Below are 17,990 nucleotides of genomic sequence, written 5' to 3' on the forward strand. Positions count from 1 at the left end.
ACTATAGAATTATCTAGTTGGGGGTTCTTCATCAATATATGTACATATAATATGGATATACCCATAAATCCATTGGACAAAGGTAAGTAGGATTGACTGAGCAGTTGAATATGTGGTAGATGTTATGAGCACCTTGACATTTAAGTCAAAGTGCTTTACGTGAGAACCTGACGCGTAGCCCTATCTCACGGAGGTACTTTTATAACCACTGGCTGAGTATAATAAACAACTCAACACTGCTCCTTTGTGTATCTTACACGCAGGTTGCAATTTTTGTACATGGATGAGGCGGTCCATGTACAAGCACTTTGCTCAAATAGTTGAGCTATCTAATCTCTGATCATTGCTGTCCCGTTACTTAACTTCCGAGATATAAAACATCACTTCCGTTTACGTCTTCTGTCGAGACTTTGTTCTCACAGAGACACACTGTGGTAATTTTGGTATGCATAGAGTTTACTCTGATTTGTTGGAATATGAAAATGAATTTCTAAACTATCTGGCAACTTTTATTATTATTCATTATATAACAACTCTGTAAATATTTGACATTTATATTTTATGTATCTATTAATAAAATTAATCTTATGTGAAAGGACGCGCGTTTTTATTTTTGAATAATATCTCTGTAAATACTGCGTAATTCAACATGATTGTATATTACTTCATCCCGTGTAATATAAAATTGATACCAAACCATTTCCAATGCTTAGCCCCACAGTCATTCCTCTGTGGGGTATCTGTTGTCTTCGGCAACAGCACCGAACTTATCCCGAAATACTACCACTTACTCTTCCCGCGAATTTGGGTTTGACCCGAAGAAACTTTAACGAACTGACCAGCCAGGACATAGTCCTGCGGGCAGTTGAATGTCTATGGTACCAGATTGTGCGGTTTACCAAATCATACCAAGGACAAGCAGTGGAGTGAAGTGACATCATAAGTTTATAGTACAGTATAGTACTGGTAGCGTCTCTTTTCCCTCCGGATTGCAATACACCAAGATGGAATATGTCATCAAGGAAAAATGCCCCGGAGAGTTGGGGTCAGCATGTTGTCAAGGTCTATGCGTGATCAAAAAGCAATAAAGCTATTGCTGCAACCAAATATTAGTTAGTGCTGAAATTACTCTTGTTTCCGGCATCAGCTACAGACGATGACTGATCCATTTCAACGGTTGCAAGTTGATGGAAATCTTTAGTTATTAAACTTTTGAAATTTTTAAATGAAAATATTTTTTGTAAGAGCAAAATATAATTAAAACATACTTTTAATTTAACGTTTATATAGCTTTATTTTAGTTAGTCTTTCTTTTTATTATTCATTTAATTTAACAATATATGTATATCAATACAAATACGAATATTTTAAGCCATTCTTTTAAATTTACTATTATAATATTTAAGTGTTTTAAGCTTTGTTTTTTTGTTCATTATAACTGTACGGATCCATGATAATAACAAATTGTTAAGTGTAGATATTTGTATTTATAAATAACAATGTGTATGTAGTGTGTAAGAGTTTATTTAAGTATTGTATTGCGATTTAATATTTGAATATTTTGTGATTTTTTCTTTGGTTTATTTTTGTTAAGTTAAAAAGGTACAATTTCATGTATTTTGTTTAATTTATTTGTATAGAGTATAAATATGAGGGCGGCAGTTAAATATTGTTTAGATTTAATTTATTAATTTGTTTTTTGTTTTGTAGTTTTCTTTTTTTCTTAAAACATTGACTAGAAAATATATAATTGTTTGTTAAGTATGTATAGAGAGAGGGGAAGGGTTATTTTGTCAAAATATTAACGATTTCAACAGTATTTGAGTTTACTTTAGGCCAAAGTTGTTTGTGTTTAAATGAAGAGTTAGTTTATAGCTGATATGGTTTAAGGTAAAGAAAATAAAAATATATATTTGAATGAGAATGTGGGAGATTAGTTTAAAGGACTTAAAATATTTTTTTAAAATTAATCAATTAATTAGCTTCAATTAAATTTGAACAGACACCACCAATGGCACCATCTTCACTATTTAATTCTTCTTCTAAAATATCATTATTTTTTTGCTCTATATTAGAGGAAATCACCTCTTCTTTGGCCTCTACAGCCACATCTTCACAAATGCCACCTACAACTTCATCAAAATCTCTTAAATCCAATTCATGTAAAGCTTTTTGCACCAAGGCAGCTAATTCTGGTGGCAAATCTTTTAAATCATCATTTCTTTCACGCACTATGGCATTAGGTAGTATTAAGGATCTAGAAGAATCTTGTCGTTGAGTTTTACCACCTGCCGAACCAGAGGTGGTAGAGGGTGTTTTATACGTAAAGAGAGCGGCATCAGTGAAGTCATTTAAATTTAAAGGTGTCATCATCATATCTTGATTAGTTAAATCATATTCAGATGATTGTATACTACGTCCAGATTCAGTTGATAATGAAGACATTGCATCGTCGGAGTTGCCTGCATTGGTTATTTTTATGGATTCATCATTTTCCGATGACATTGTACCAGAATCTTCGGTTACTTGACTTTCACCACATGATGTAGTACTTTTAAACGTGTTGTTTGTAGTGGCTGAAGTTATTCTAGTTTTTGTTGTTTTCTTTTGCTCTTCTTGACCAGAATTTGAATTAGTATCGACCAGTGAGGGACAATAGCCTCTTAAGAGAAATTCAGATGCTGAGAAACCTTGATCATCGTTACTTGTTTCTATGCCGGCCAAAGATTTCATTCTTTGCTCTAATTCAGCTATTTTAGTGGCCAATATTCTGGGAAGAATGAAAAAAAAAATGAAATTAAATAAAATTTTTTATTGTAGTTTAGCATTTACTTACTTATTGGTTTTCTTTTGATGGTTAAGAGCCAAATTTTTATCATTTAGATTATCCAATAGAGTTAAACACAGTGTTTTCAAATCTTGTATAGTTTCAGTTTTTGTAGGTAAATCAATGCCACTTTCCAAAAGGTTTTTAACTAAAAAATAAATAACATGACTTTTTAAATATAAAACTAATAGTTTCAAAAAAGAAATATTTAAAATTGTAAAAGAAAATTTCAAAATTATAATTTTTATTTGTTTTAACATGTCCTTGACAAGATTTATAAATTTAAGTATCAAACAAAAAACGTAAAAACTCAAAAAGAAGAACACAACATCAATATTAATGCGTTTAATAATTCTTTACCTTGTTTATGTGATAATATATTTTCATCGAAATTGATGGGTGTTTGAGCACCTAATTTCATAATACCTTTTTTACGTTTTGTTTCCAACATTGTCTTTAGTTTAGTAAGCATTTTAAGTGAAAGGGAACATGTATATTAAGTTAGTAAACATAATTCGATAACGATTTATCAGTATTAACTAGAACTTTAAGCAGGGCAGTTTAATAGAGTTACAATTACTCTTACCTTGTATTTGCTTAATGAATGTTTAGTTATTTCCACTTCATTTTCGATGTTTTTTAAACGTTCATTCAGGTACTTATTCTCCAAAATGATACTGTCAATATCAAGGAACTGAATTAAAAGAAAGTCCAAATTTTAGCAATTTTTATAAAAGAGTTAAAGCTAATAGTGTTATTATTCCAAAATATTGGTTTTTATTTATAATTTCATTACCTTGGGATGAGTTTCCTTGGCCTTTAGAGCCACCAGCAATTCATGATTTAAACGATGCGCCTTACATTTATATGCATCACGTTCATTAGTTAATTCTTCTTTTTCATCGATAACCGCTTTCAAGTCAAAAGCTAATTGAGCATTCTACAAAAATAAAATCAATATTGAATCAATTAGAAAACAAAAAAACATAAACATGCAATCTTAATTTTTTTTGAAAACACACACTTACCTTTTTCTTTAATTGTTCCAAGTGACAAATAAAATTTGAGCGTTCTTGTTTCCACTGTAAAAACATTTCTTTAGTACAAACATCCATAGATGGATCCTCCTTAATTGAAACTTTTGTTTTATGAGATTTTTTAGTCTCATCGGGTAAAGGTTTTTGACAACCTCTCAGTACTTCAATATCACCCTGAACCTCGGCAAGTTTTTGTTTTAAAGTCTCAACTTCTGTAGTAAGTTTAAGATTACGTTCTCTGCTTTCGTGTAAAATCTTTGCCACACTAGTTTTACTATTACTGCCCGGCACTCCACTGGTATCGCTCGTAAAACCACCCATATCCGATAGACTATTGCGTCTCAAGGCTGCATAACGCAATTGCAATGTTTCGGCCATTAATTTGAATTGATCTCGTTCTGTGCGAAACTTTTCCAATTCTTTGCGTAGTATACGTAAAGCCTCCATTTTACTTTGTAACTTACGATGCAGTGCCGTCGTTTCCACACTATAGTTTTCCATATGCTCTCCAAACATTTCATCGTATTCACTGTTGTTTACTTCTCGACCCTGTTGTGTACGTTTTCGTTGGGTCCACACGGTGGAAGCCTTAATTTTATATTGTCCTAGAGACATACTATCATCATCGGACATTTTGTGATTTTTTCAAGCATTGAATTAGCAGTGAAATAAGAAGTTTTGTTAGGAAATGAAAAAAAAATATACAAAATTTTCACAAATTTTCACTTTATTAGAGATGACAGTTATGACAATAGCTGTCATTCAAAAATCGATTGTTTATCTATGTTTTCTTTTAAAGACAGGGTTGTATTATTTTCAGTCAGGGTATTGCCAGAGTAAATTATTTTGTTTCCGTTTTTAATTGTTTTATTTGAATAAAACTTTTAAAAAATGTTAAATGTTTAAATGTTTTCTTTTGAAAAGCTTTATACATAAAGAGAAGGAAAAGAACAATGTTTATACAAAAATACAATAATCCTTGACGCTTGAATAAAGGAAAATAATCTAAAATAGTTATTAATTAGCTGCTAATATTTCTGGGTTATTTTATAATTAAAGGGTATAAAAAAGGTGTTATATTGGCTCTGTCTCCCTCACTAATAGGAATTTAACGGGAAACTCGTTTAAGAAAGGTATGGCTCTGCTTTTGAGAGTACATTTGGTCTCAAAAACTAAAAAACGATTGTAGATTAGTTAAATTGGAAACTAATTTTACAGTTTTTTTTTTTAAACTGAAGCCAATATGTTTTTATACCCTTCACCTTAGTGAGAAGGGTATATATAAGTTTGTCATTCCGTTTGTAATTTCTATAATATAATTTTCCGACCCTATAAAGTATATATATTCTGGATCCTTATAGATAGCGGAGTCGATTAAGCCATGTCCGACTGTTTGTCTGTCTGTCTGTCTGGTGAAATCAGTTTTTAGAGGTCCCCAGATATCGGCGAGATCCGAATCTTCAATAATTAAGTTAGACATGCTTTCGAGAAGATCGCTATTTAAAATCAGCAAAATCGGTCTATAAATAACGGAGATATGAGCAAAAATCCGAGACAACCTCTGAAAATTTCATCAAAAAAGCCACATTTTTTCATGCTTTGTTAAAAAAGCAACAATAACACTGTGAATTGGATAAAGATGTACATGTGCGTGTAGAGATGTATTTGGTTTTATTCAGCTGTGTATTTTTTTGTATGTTTAGATGCTGTTCTGTTCTCACGAAGGTGAAGTGTATAACAAGAACAAGGATATAAAGCAGTTATCTGTTGGTAATACAGCTCATATTTGTTTGAGGGTGGTAATACAGTTTGACGGTGGTATTACAGTACAACGATTTATATTTTTTTCTGCTACAGTTTATATTTGTTTGTGTGTATGTTATGTGTGACATGTGTGCAGAGATACAAAATATATAAAAACTGTTTTTTTAAAACATACTTGGTGAAGGGTATATAAGAATCGGCACAACCGAATATAGAAATATTACTTGTTTAGAACTATTTTTTTGTTTGTTTTTTGTTTAGGTTATTAACAACCATTTTCTGTTGCTATCATAACAATAACACTGGAACAAGGAAATCTTCTAATGTCCTTGAACTTTTTTGCCACACATGAAATTCTATAATAGTTTTACTTTAACTAGCTGCCATAAACAAATGTGTATATGTATTTTAATATGTCAGCATTATCTACATATAAACTTTATTTACTAATCAACTGTTGCATTTTGTTCATTCATCCATTTTTTCATTCACCTATAATTACATTTTGCCAAACATGTCAATGAACTTTTCAAAATTCTGTTGTGTGTTTGTTTGATGCCAATGGCCTTTGCGAAGGACATAGTACAGAGCCGCGCCACAATGTCTTTTTCGATATAAAAAAAATCACCATGACAACGATTATTGTTAAACAGGTGCGAATAATGTTGTGCTATTCAGATTATCTTGTTGATAGTTTGTCAACAATTTAGCGCAACAGTTTAAACAATCTTTTACTTTTTCCACATCTTTTTTTTCAATTCATTTAATTGTACTTAATGCTACTTATTATTATAGTCGTATGTAAACAAATTAACAGGTGAAATACAGAATGGTTTTGTTGATGTCGGTCGTTGTTGTTGTTTATAAATAAGAAAAGTTTAACATTAAATGGCGGGGTATGATTATCTCTTAGAACAAAACTTGTAAGAACACAACAAGTTTTTATATTACTGAATTTATTTCTATGGGCTAATCAATAGACTAGTCTATAGTCTACAATATATGGACCATAGTCCATACTTATTCTTGTGTATATTGGTATTCTAAATATAAGTCTATGGTTGAGTCTGCAGACTGATCTATGTACTATATTGTAGATTACTCTATTAGTTAGCCTATGAACTAGGGTTCTACAGTTGAAACGAAAAGTTGACTTTTCGACTTTTTTCGTTTAGTTAAAAGTCGACTTTTCGACTTTTTGCATTTTATGAAAAGTCGATTTTTCAACTTTTTTCATTTAAATAAAAGTCGACTTTTAGACTTTTCGACTATAAGTATTTTATAAATAGTCGACTTTTCGACTTTTTGCGACTTTTCGACTTTTTTCGACTTTTCGATTTTTTCCACTTTTTGACTATTTTCGACTTCTTTCTACTTTTTTCCGACTATTTTTTGACTTTTTTCGACTATTTTAGAGTTTTTGACTTTTTTTAAATTTTTGACTTGTTTCTACAATTTTCGATTTTTCGACTTTTTCCGACTTTTCGATTTTTTCCGACTTTTTCGACTTTCTTCGACTTTTTTCGACTTTATTCGACTTATCGACTTTTTTCGACTTTCAGACTTTTCGGTTTTTTTCGACTTTTATTCACAAAGTCGACTTTTTTCACAGACGATAGTCGAGTTATCGTCTTTTTTGGAACAAAATAGTCGACTTCGACTTTTCGACTTTTTTCGACAAAAAGTCGATTGTTCGATTAATCGAAAGTCGATTTATAGAACCCTACTATGAACTATTACATAGATAATTCTTTGTTGATGTCGGTCGTTGTTATTGTTTATAAATAGGAAAAGTTTTACATTATTATCTCTATGGGCTAATCATTAGACTAGTCTATAGTGTACAATACATGGACTAGTCCAAAGTCCGCACACAGGCTAATGTCTATATACAAGTCTATAGTTTATTCTGCAGATTAGTTTATGGTTTAGACTTCAGACTGATCAACTAGTTTGTCGACTAGTCTATGGACTATTCCATATATTACTCTTTGAACTACTTTAAGGACTAATCTATAGATTAATCTATGCACTATTCTATGAACTAGCGTATATACTATTCTATAAACTAGTCTTTGAACTAGTATATGGACGGGGTATGTTCAATATTATTGTATAGATTCTATAGATAGGTATGGATTATTCTACGGTTGCGTTTAGAATGAGGTTATTCGAATTGAAAACATGTAAGTAATTATAGTCGGGCGAGGTCGACCATATAATACCATGTTACGAAAAGTAAAATAGTTTTCATATTGAAACATTTCAGTTGAATTGTATCTTGTCCCACATATACTTAAGTCATTTTTTGTTGAATAAACCTGTGGACATTTGAGTCAAATTTTGAAAGGGGCTTTTTATAGGGGCTAGGGCCAAATGAGGCCCAACAATTATGGAGTTCATGAGGGTCATCAAGGCTAGTTTAGAACTTTTGTTTGCAGCTTGTTGTCGAGATACGAGTACATTAAACATAACAAGTAAGAAATTATAGTCGGGCGAGGCCGACCATCTAATACCCTACACCATTTATCTCCAAAATAGTGACCTGTAGTATGATTACAAGGTTTACAAGCCCTATTCGGGGGTTCAGTTGTATGGGGGCTAGATGAAAAAACGGATCGATCTTAACCATTTTTAATAGGCTTTGTCCTTGGAACAATGGAAGATCATTAAATTATCTTCAAAATTGTGACCTGTAGTTTGATTATAAGGTTTATATGGACGGAGGAATAAACAGATGAACGATTGGTATACCTTAAGGTGGGTATAGGACTAACATTATTCTGCGTTACAAACATCAGCACAAACTCAATATACCCTCCAGACTAAAGTGGTGTAGGGTATAATAAATCATACTTTAGGACATTTACTAAAAACAAATTACAAAATAATTATTTTTAAACATTTTTTATTTTGTATAAACTTTTGGTTTATGCTTTTTATAGGCCAACAAGCCTTCTTTACGCAATTGTCGGGTATAATTTGAGTATCTATAGTATAAAGCACCACGTGCTGAGTTGGGTCCATTATGGGGCACAAAATAGGTTTCCTAAGGTAAACAAAAAGAAAGTTGTGTTAAAATAACATTTAGAAGTAGATCAATCTCAAGAACCCCCAAAAAAAAACTTACATATTTTTCGGATGGAAACAACTCTAACAATTGTCTCGTCATATCGTGAAATATTGCTGTATATTTTTCGACTTTACGCTCCACTACATTACGTATTAAAAGATTAACAACACGTTTGCGATTTTTAATATCTAAAAAATTATGAATTTTATAAAATTCCATAACAGTTTGACCATCTGAACAGCTGTTAAGTATATCGAAAACATTCTGAAATTAAACAGGACCTTAGTATTCTCATATTTTTCAAAATTTTTTATAAACCTACAAATGGTTCTCCTTTATAGCTGAATTGATTTCTTATTTTCCTAGCCATTACTGGATCTGGTAAAGGTACTGTTTCATTGTTATTTTTATCTAATTTTTGTTCATTTTCTTGTGGTTCTTTCATGGACTCCTGTTGAAAATCAGTTTCTTCTGTAATGAAATTTTTTTATTATTTATTTCTCTTATAGTATTATTGAGTTTTCCCTTTACCTGTTGAACAATTTTGCATATCAAAATCTTCGGAATTACATTCTGTTTTCAGCTCTATTTGATCTAAATATGAATCACTATCCACATCTCCTATTGATGCCGTGGATGCTGTGGGATATGCTATAGCATCGTACGTTTGTCTCCATTCCTTTAACATGGCCCGAAATATGGTTCGTATGCCAATTTTTGGTATAAGTTCAGAAATTTCCTCATCGGTGAGATAGATTAGGGAACGTAATGTGACTTCGTGTTCTGAAAAACAGTAATGAGAGAGTCATTAAAATTAGCAAAGTCCTGTCCTTTTTTATACCCTTCGTGAGAAGGGTATATATAAGTTTGTCATTCCGTTTGTAATTTCTATAATATATTTTTCCGACCCTATAAAGTATATATATTCTGGATCCTTATAGATAGCGGAGTCGATTAAGTCATGTCCGTCTGTCTGTCTGTTGAAATCAGTTTTTAGAGGTTCCCAGATATCGGCGAGATCCGAATCTTCAATAATTCAGTTAGACATGCTTTCGAGAAGATCGCTATTTAAAATCAGCAAAATCGGTCTATAAATAACGGCGATATGAGCAAAAATCCGAGACAACCTCTGAAAATTTCATCAAAAAAGCCACATTTTTTTCATGCTTTGTTAAAAAAGCAAAAACAACACTGTGAATTGGATAAAGATGTACATGTGCGTGTGGAGATGTATTTGGTTTAATTCAGCTGTGTATTTTTTTTTGTATGTTTGCATGCTGTTCTGTTCTCACGAAGGTAAGTGGGTATAACAAGAACTCATATTTGTTTGAGAGTGGTAATACAGTTTGACGGTGGTATTACAGTACAACGGTTAATATTTCTTTCTGCTACAGTTTATATTTGTTTATAAAATCTGCTTTTTAAAATGTACTTGGTGAAGGGTATATAAGATTCGGAACAGGCGAATATAGAAATATTACTTGTTATCAGATGTGCTTTTAAAAATTGTTTTAGAAACAAGAAAAATTGGTCTATAAATAACGGTGACATGGTCAAAATTCAATTCCAAACTTGATTAAAATTCTTCGCTGTGTTAGATAGACAGATGTATATCAAAAGAATGATATCTCCCATTGATATACAGAGTTTCTACGTGTTCGACTAATATACGGATATTTGTGAATTTAAAATAAAGAATTTGGTATTTTAAAGATTATATTCTTTAAAATACTATACTCATTTATTTACCTTTAAATTTATTTTGTAATTCCAATAGATTCCATTTCTGTAGTAACTGAAGCGTTTCCGTAACAGCTGTTTTTCCATATTCGCAATGAGGTGTTGTTGATCTCGATTTAACTGTAAGAATGTTGAACGTAGAAGAAAATAATAAGACTGTTATTTTAATGAAATATATATGAAAGCGATAACAACTTAAGATAGCATTGTTAACACTTATCAAACATTTTATAAAGGTATTATAAAATTTAATTAAATCAAGTGAGATAAGTAGAAGAGGTAAGTTAGATTTTAAAATAAATAGTTTACACAAGACTATTTATAATTGTCCAATTCACAATCGTTGTTGTATGGTTGTATTGTGGTATGTCGTAATGTTTTTATTATTGTTTTTGTTTTGAAAAAAATTATTTGAAATTTTTTTATGACTTACAACGACGTCGATTGTGAATTAAAGAAATATAATATCAAAACAAGTAAGAAATTATAGTCGGGCGAGGCCGACCATATAATACCCTACACTTGTTACTAAAAGTAAAATGTGATTAGGTTTTCATAATAAAACATTTAAGTTGAATTCTACCTTGCCTCAGATATATTTATGCCAATTATTGTTGCTGCTAGGGTCAAATGAAGCCCTATAATTGTAGAGTTTATGAGGGTCATCAAGGCTAGAATAGAACTTGGTTTTGCAGCTTTTTGTCGATATACGAGTATATGAAACATAATTATAAACTTACAAGCCCTTACAAGCTAAATCGAATCAGAAAATGATTCTGATTCGACGCCATATACATAGGTATGTACATATGGCCATACCTTAAATAAAACTTTTAGGTATTTTAAAGTCGAGGGGAATAAAGAGAACATATTTCAATACGAAATGGTTTCACTACTCTAGCTTTCGTGCAGATACAGGCGCCGGATTTTCTAGTTAAAAAATATTGAAAAAGGGGTTTTTAATCGTTTGATCCAACTCACAAAATATGAGGGAACTAATTTTTAGTTAAAATGGCATCTTAGAATAAACTTATTTTTTATTTTCCCCATTTTGGTATAAGAAACTTTTTGAAAATATAAAATATATATCTTTAAACCAATTTCTAAAATTATTTTAGATTGCTGTAGGGTATTATCTCACTTCACAATATTTTCTTAATTATACCCTACACCACTATAGTGGGGAGGGTATTATACGTTTGTGCTGATGTTTATAACATACAAAAATATTGGTCCAATACCCACCCAAGGATGTTTTTTGGCACAGGGACGAAGCCTATTGAAAATGGTTGAAATCGGTCCATTATTTCACCTAGCCCCCATACAACCGTACCTCCCGACGTCAAATATTCTATTATCTCTCTAAAAATTGGCACAAATAAGTTTTACATAAGTATAAATGACACTGCAGATTTTCGTAAGGATCGGCCCTTATTTGACCCCCCATACAAACTCCCTTCAAAAAATGTCTTAAACGTCTAAAATTGACTTGTAACCATTTGTATCGCAATGAAACTCAACAAAACTAACTGTTATTTAAAAATATATCCTTTTCCCAAATTTACCGAGGATCGGAACATATTTGACCTATATAAAGCCTCATTTAGAAATTTTAGTTTTTTTATCAATAAATTGCTTGAATATTTTGGAATAATATTCAGCATAAAAGTTTCTTTATAAAAAGTAAAAATTTTGAAAATATACTCATGGTGTAGGGTATTATATGGTCGGCCATGCCCGACTATACTTTCTTACTTGTTTTTTAATATAAAGATATGTAAGCATATAGTTGTATTAATTAAATTCATTAATATTAAGCTCAAATAACCGCAATAGTTATAGAAGTTTAACTCACAAAAATTTATTTAATAAACACAAAAAATAAAACACGAATTCGTGTTTGGGACTACATTATAAATATGTCAATACGTTTAGCAGTAGATACCCGGATGTTAGAAAATACAATAACTTAAACTTAATTAAAATCAGTTGAATTTATGCAAGTTTATATTTATAAAAATACTTTTTAAAGTGTATTTTATTAATCTATCCACAATTTAAGAAAGTCAGTAAAGTCTGATAAAGATAATCTGCAATTTTTGTTTAAACCTAGATTAATCTATGTTTTGTATTTTTCAGTAATCAGTAAAGTTTGTTATTGCGTCTTTTTTACTAAAAAGTTGGCAATAGTAACAAATTTAACTGCTACATCTATTTATAACTAAGGGCAGGGTTTTCAGATAAAGATTATCTACATTCTTTGTTTAAACCAAGTTTAATATATGATTTATGTTTTTCAGTAAACAGTAACCTCACTTATTATCTTAGTTTAACTGAGTGTACTTGGCCAATTAAACCTAACCCAGCAATTCGACAAAGAGTGAATGCATACGAAAAAAAAGTAATTTCCTCCAATAGTTAACCACCTGGATGATCGTAATTCGTATGTTTTGGGTCATTCGTCACGAATGTACCCTTTGTAATCGAGAATGAAGACAGTCGTTACTTTAGTGTCCTCTCTGCAAGCGGGAGCGGAGACAGTCATCTCTTTACTGTCCTCAAGTAACCTAGAGATTATACTCTTAAAAGTTTTTTTTTTTTTGTTGTGCTTCCGAAAGTAGTTATTTTACCCATCTATTGGAGAAATGATTACTACTTTATACTAAGCGGTGGCAATCGTCTCTTTACTGTCTCTTTGTAGGGTGTAGAGTGACGATTGACTTTCTCGTAGGACAAGCCCATGTTAAAATGGTCGGTCAACAAAAACAATACAATAATGAATTCGGAAGACAATAATCTTAATATTTTAAGTAAATTGTAATTGTCTGATTTCTTTTATCGATATTATTACTGTTTTTAATGTTTATTTATATTTTTTCTAAAATTTTACATTTTATAAAAGTGATATTTGCAAAAAACAACTATTCATTGTTTATGTCATTGTTATATACTAAGTTAACTGATCCTACATCCATTACTGAAAAATACATCGGTTAAAGTCTGCCTAAGTTTGTTCCGAGTTTAAGTTAAAAGTTGAACCTAGCTTAACTGAGTAGTAAGAAACCCGTCCTCAAAAAAACAATCATCTGTTAAAGTCCGCCTAATTATACCCTTCACCTTCGTGAGAAGGGTATATATAAGTTTGTCATTCTGTTTGTAATTTCTATAATATAATTTTCCGACCCTATAAAGTATATATATTCAAGATCCTTATAGATAGCGGAGTCGATTAAGCCATGTCCGTCTGTTGAAATCAGTTTTTAGAGGTCCCCAGATATCGGCGAGATCCGAATCTTCAATAATTCAGTTAGACATGCTTTCGAGAAGATCGCTATTTAAAATCAGCAAAATCGGTCTATAAATAACGGCGATATGAGCAAAAATCCGAGACAACCTCTGAAAATTTCATCAAAAAAGCCATATTTTTTTCATGCTTTGTTAAAAAAGCAACAACAATACTGTGATTTGGATAAAGATGTACATGTGCGTGTGGAGATGTATTTGGTTTTATTCAGCTGTGTATTTTTTTGTATGTTTAGATGCTGTTCTGTTCTCACGAAGGTGAAGTGTATAACAAGAACAAGGATATAAAACAGTAATCTGTTGGTAATACAGCTCATATTTGTTTGAGGGTGGTAATACAGTTTGACGGTGGTATTACAGTACAACGGTTAATATTTCTTTCTGCTACAGTTTATATTTTTTTGTGTGTATGTTATGTGTGACATGTGTGCAGAGATACAAAATAAATAAAAACTGTTTTTTAAAACATACTTGGTGAAGGAAATATAGAAATATTACTTGTTTTATTTCAAATTTAATCTAAAAGTAAAGCCTAGTTTAACTGATTAGTAAGATATAAGATTCTAGATTGTTTGCACATTTTGTGCATTTTGTTCTCGTTATCCCAAATCCAGATTATTAACGTTCAAGGCCAAATTTCTGGTAGATTGTTTGCACATTTGTGCATTTTGTTCTCGCTATCCCAAATCCAGATTATTAACGTTCAAGGCCAAATTTCTGGTAGATTGTTTGCACATTTTGTTCTCGTTATCCCAAATCCATATTATTAACGTTCAAGGCCAAATTTCTGGTAAAGTTCCCAAAATGGAATATATTGCGAAATTTTTGTTTCAATTACGATGCATATTTTGATGGCGGGTGTAGCCGTATATGCATATCTCTACTGTTTCCTTGTCTTTGAATTTAAAAAAAATAAAGTTTTAAACATTCTTAAAGGCTTTTTAATGAAAACATATTTGTCTACTTTATCATTTACACATGTCAAATTAATAGATATAAATACATCAGCTGTCAGTAAAAATTTTGTTTTTTTGTTAACATAGCATCGTGAAAAATACAGAATAACATTTGGAATGTTGACTAACGTAGCACGATAAGAAAAGATACGAGGTATAGATTTGAGTGATAGGTTATTTCAAAATAGTATATGTATATCATAAAATCTTGGTGACTTTTGTGTAATCATTACCTCCCATCCCTGGTAATACTTTAATTAATTTTATCAGAATCGGTCCATATTTGCACCCTTTAGTACTTATTATTAAATTCATATGTAAATGTAGAGTTTAACCCAAGCCCCTTATTGAGAACGATTTCTATAAGAGTCCTCAAATTTTGTCGGAACCACTTTAGTGTCCATATTATTATTTAGAATAAAAAGTGGACCAACTAGCATTAGAGGGCGTGGCACCTCCCATATAAATTAAATAGAAAAATTCGTTTATCTTGGAAACGATTACAGTTGGAATCTTAAAAATTTGCACGAATAACTTTAAAGTCCATGTGAACAATTTGGGTAATAAGATGGCGGACTACCCATGACAAGAGTATTAAATACAACAAGTCAGATTTCTATATTCGATTGTGCCGAATTTTATATACCCTTTACCAAGTATGTTTTAAAAACAGTTTTTATTTAATTTGTATCTCTGCACACATGTCACACATAACATACACGCAAACAAATATAAACTATAGCAGAAAGAAATATTAACTTGTACTGTACTACCACCGTCAAACTGTATTGCCGCCCTCAAACAAATATGAGCTGTATTACCAACATATTACTGCTTTATTTCCTTGTTGTTTTTATGCTTTTATTTTTAATTTGTTGAGGAAATTTTCAGAGGTAGTCTCAGTTTTTACCCATATCTCAGTTATTTATGGACCGATTTTGCTGACTTTCAATAGGAAACTTCTCGAAAGCATGTCTGACAGAATTATTGAAGATTTGGATCTCGAAGATATCTGGAGTCTTCAGAAAATTGATTTCAATAGACAGACAGACGGACATAGCTTAATCGACTCCGCTATCTATTTAGAATATATATACTTCTCACTAAGGTGGAGGGTATAAAAATTCGTTTATTTGGGAAACTAATAGAACTAAATTCTTAAAATTTTGCACGAAGAACTTTAATATTCATCTGAACATTTTTAAGAAAAAATAGCGGACTTCTATCTGGGGGGCTTGAAGCCCCCATATGAGTATAATATAAAAAATCGTATATCTGAGAAACTATTGAAGGACTTTCACAGTCATCTGAACATTTAGAGTATTACGGACAGACTTCCAATGGGGTACTTTGTTAATTAATTAATTAGAAAATTTCGTTTAACTGTTAAACTTATAAAACTAGATTCTTCAAGTATTGTTTAAATTACTTTAAAATTCATCTGAAATTATAGAGGAATGGATGGAATGGATGGACTTTCATCTGGGGAGCTTGAAGCCCCCACATGAAATAAATATAAAAATTTGAATATCGAAAAAACTATTAGAGCCTGAATTTTAACATTTTTCATGAAGAACTTTGACATTCAGGTGAATATTTAGGGTATAAGGGGCGGACTTGGCACCATATATATGAATTAAATATAAAATTTCCTATATCTTGAAAACTGTTAAATAATTCAAATCTTTCATAGATAGATAGAGATTTACGAAACAAATTTACGATCAAATTTTGATGGACAAAGCTATATCGAATTTGAAAGCTTTGTTGGATCCCAGATACAAAACCTCTATCACCTCTGATGATAGAGGAGCGTATGTATGTATATACACTGAAAATAATCCATGCTCAACTTAACGAAAAAAATTTCGTAACTTCTATTTTCGTAATATTTACAAAAATTTCGTGTATAATACGAAATATTATTTAATAAAACCCTTTTCTATTTTTACGATAGAACGAAAACCTTTCGTAATATTTTTTTTCTTAAATTTTAGCGAAATTAAACATAATGATATTAATTATATTATGATTAAATAAAACTACAACATTTTTATAAAATTTAAGAAAAAGTATAATATTATTTACGAATTATTTTCATAAAAAAATAATGAAAATTCGTGTGGAGAATAATTTTGAACTAAAATTAGAAAATTTATTTTAAAATGAATGAATATTAATTATATTATGATTAAATAAAACTACAACATTTTTATAAAATTTAAGAAAAAGTATAATATTATTCACGAATTATTTTCATAAAAAAATAATGAAAATTCGTGTGGAGAATAATTTTGAACTAAAATTAGAAAATTTATTTTAAAATGAACAAAAATGTTTCGTAAATTTTACCATTTTTATTCAAAATTCCCTTTTTTCAATTTATGTAAATTAATTTTTTCAAGAATATTTTGCATTATACTAAAATATTTCGTACAATTTCGTATATACTACGAAAGAATGTCGTGGTGCGAAACAACGAACGATTCGTACAATGTACGACATTTTTCGTATATATTAGGCATGGATTTTTTTTAGTGTATATATGCATTTTTAAAACGGATATACTCAAAGACCCACTAATTTGCATTTCATCTCACCTATTTCATGCATTTTATTAACAACTACTTATTTATAAAAAAAATATATAAAAAAATAAATATATTTTTAAAAATACAAGTATCCGTTGTATTTAACTCTTAACTACACTGTTCACTTTACACACTCTTTAAACTTACTGACTTTAAGTTAAAGCAATTTGGACAATTTTTCCATTAAATCGTTTAAGTGGATGGATGACAAACTGTGCTGGCTGGCTATTTGTCGTTTGGGAAAGTACGAGTAAATTGTTATTATCACACTCTGTTAGATTAAGTATAGTTGTAGTAATGTACAAGTATTTGTGTATAGTAAAATTATTAAAAAAAAAAATAAAAATAATAAGAATGAATATCAAGTTGATCATAAAAGTACGTAACACTTTATCTTCATACTTATTATTACCCACCTCAGTGTTGTTTTCTTTATAAGATTATTTATTTTTGTTCATTTTTAATGAAATGAAGTGGTAGAAATAACACAAGTAAGTTAAAAAAAAAAAAAACGTAAAACGTCCAAATAATATCACTTTTAAAGGTGTCATAAAAAATATGTATAGTGTATACTAAACTATCTGATTAAAATATACGTTTTAACTATTAATAGTTTATTTGTTTTTGTAAGTTGAAATGTACATATGTATAAGAATTTGTTAGTGTTTTTTTCTGTTTTTTCACCATATCAACTTAAAT

General features: G+C 30.4%; 2 protein-coding genes across 3 annotated transcripts; both read right to left on the minus strand.

Moving 5' to 3' along the window:
- Nucleotides 1-1,285: 1,285 nt before the first annotated feature.
- Nucleotides 1,286-4,604, minus strand: LOC111678066 (coiled-coil domain-containing protein 149). The gene is made up of 6 exons (XM_023439301.2): nucleotides 3,856-4,604; nucleotides 3,624-3,767; nucleotides 3,414-3,521; nucleotides 3,188-3,281; nucleotides 2,837-2,975; nucleotides 1,286-2,770 (listed from the first exon to the last, which is right to left on the minus strand). The coding sequence occupies exons 1-6, from the start codon at nucleotides 4,495-4,497 to the stop codon at nucleotides 1,975-1,977; spliced, it is 1,923 nt and encodes a 640-aa protein (XP_023295069.2). The 5' UTR covers nucleotides 4,498-4,604; the 3' UTR covers nucleotides 1,286-1,974.
- Nucleotides 4,605-8,530: 3,926 nt separating this feature from the next.
- On the minus strand, nucleotides 8,531-17,445 carry LOC111678071. 2 transcript variants are annotated; one of them, XM_023439307.2, is made up of 6 exons: nucleotides 17,301-17,445; nucleotides 10,451-10,561; nucleotides 9,233-9,484; nucleotides 9,024-9,169; nucleotides 8,759-8,965; nucleotides 8,531-8,677 (listed from the first exon to the last, which is right to left on the minus strand). In XM_023439307.2, exons 1-6 carry the CDS (start codon nucleotides 17,311-17,313, stop codon nucleotides 8,537-8,539), a joined length of 870 nt encoding a protein of 289 aa, XP_023295075.2. In that variant the 5' UTR covers nucleotides 17,314-17,445; the 3' UTR covers nucleotides 8,531-8,536. The 2 variants fall into 2 exon arrangements, with proteins under 2 accessions (XP_023295075.2, XP_046805619.1); XM_046949663.1 differs by having other exon boundaries at nucleotides 9,024-9,172.
- Nucleotides 17,446-17,990: the final 545 nt, after the last annotated feature.

Source organism: Lucilia cuprina, chromosome 4 (genome assembly GCF_022045245.1).
Source record: "Lucilia cuprina isolate Lc7/37 chromosome 4, ASM2204524v1, whole genome shotgun sequence".
In the NCBI taxonomy this organism is placed as follows: Eukaryota; Metazoa; Arthropoda; class Insecta; order Diptera; family Calliphoridae; genus Lucilia; species Lucilia cuprina.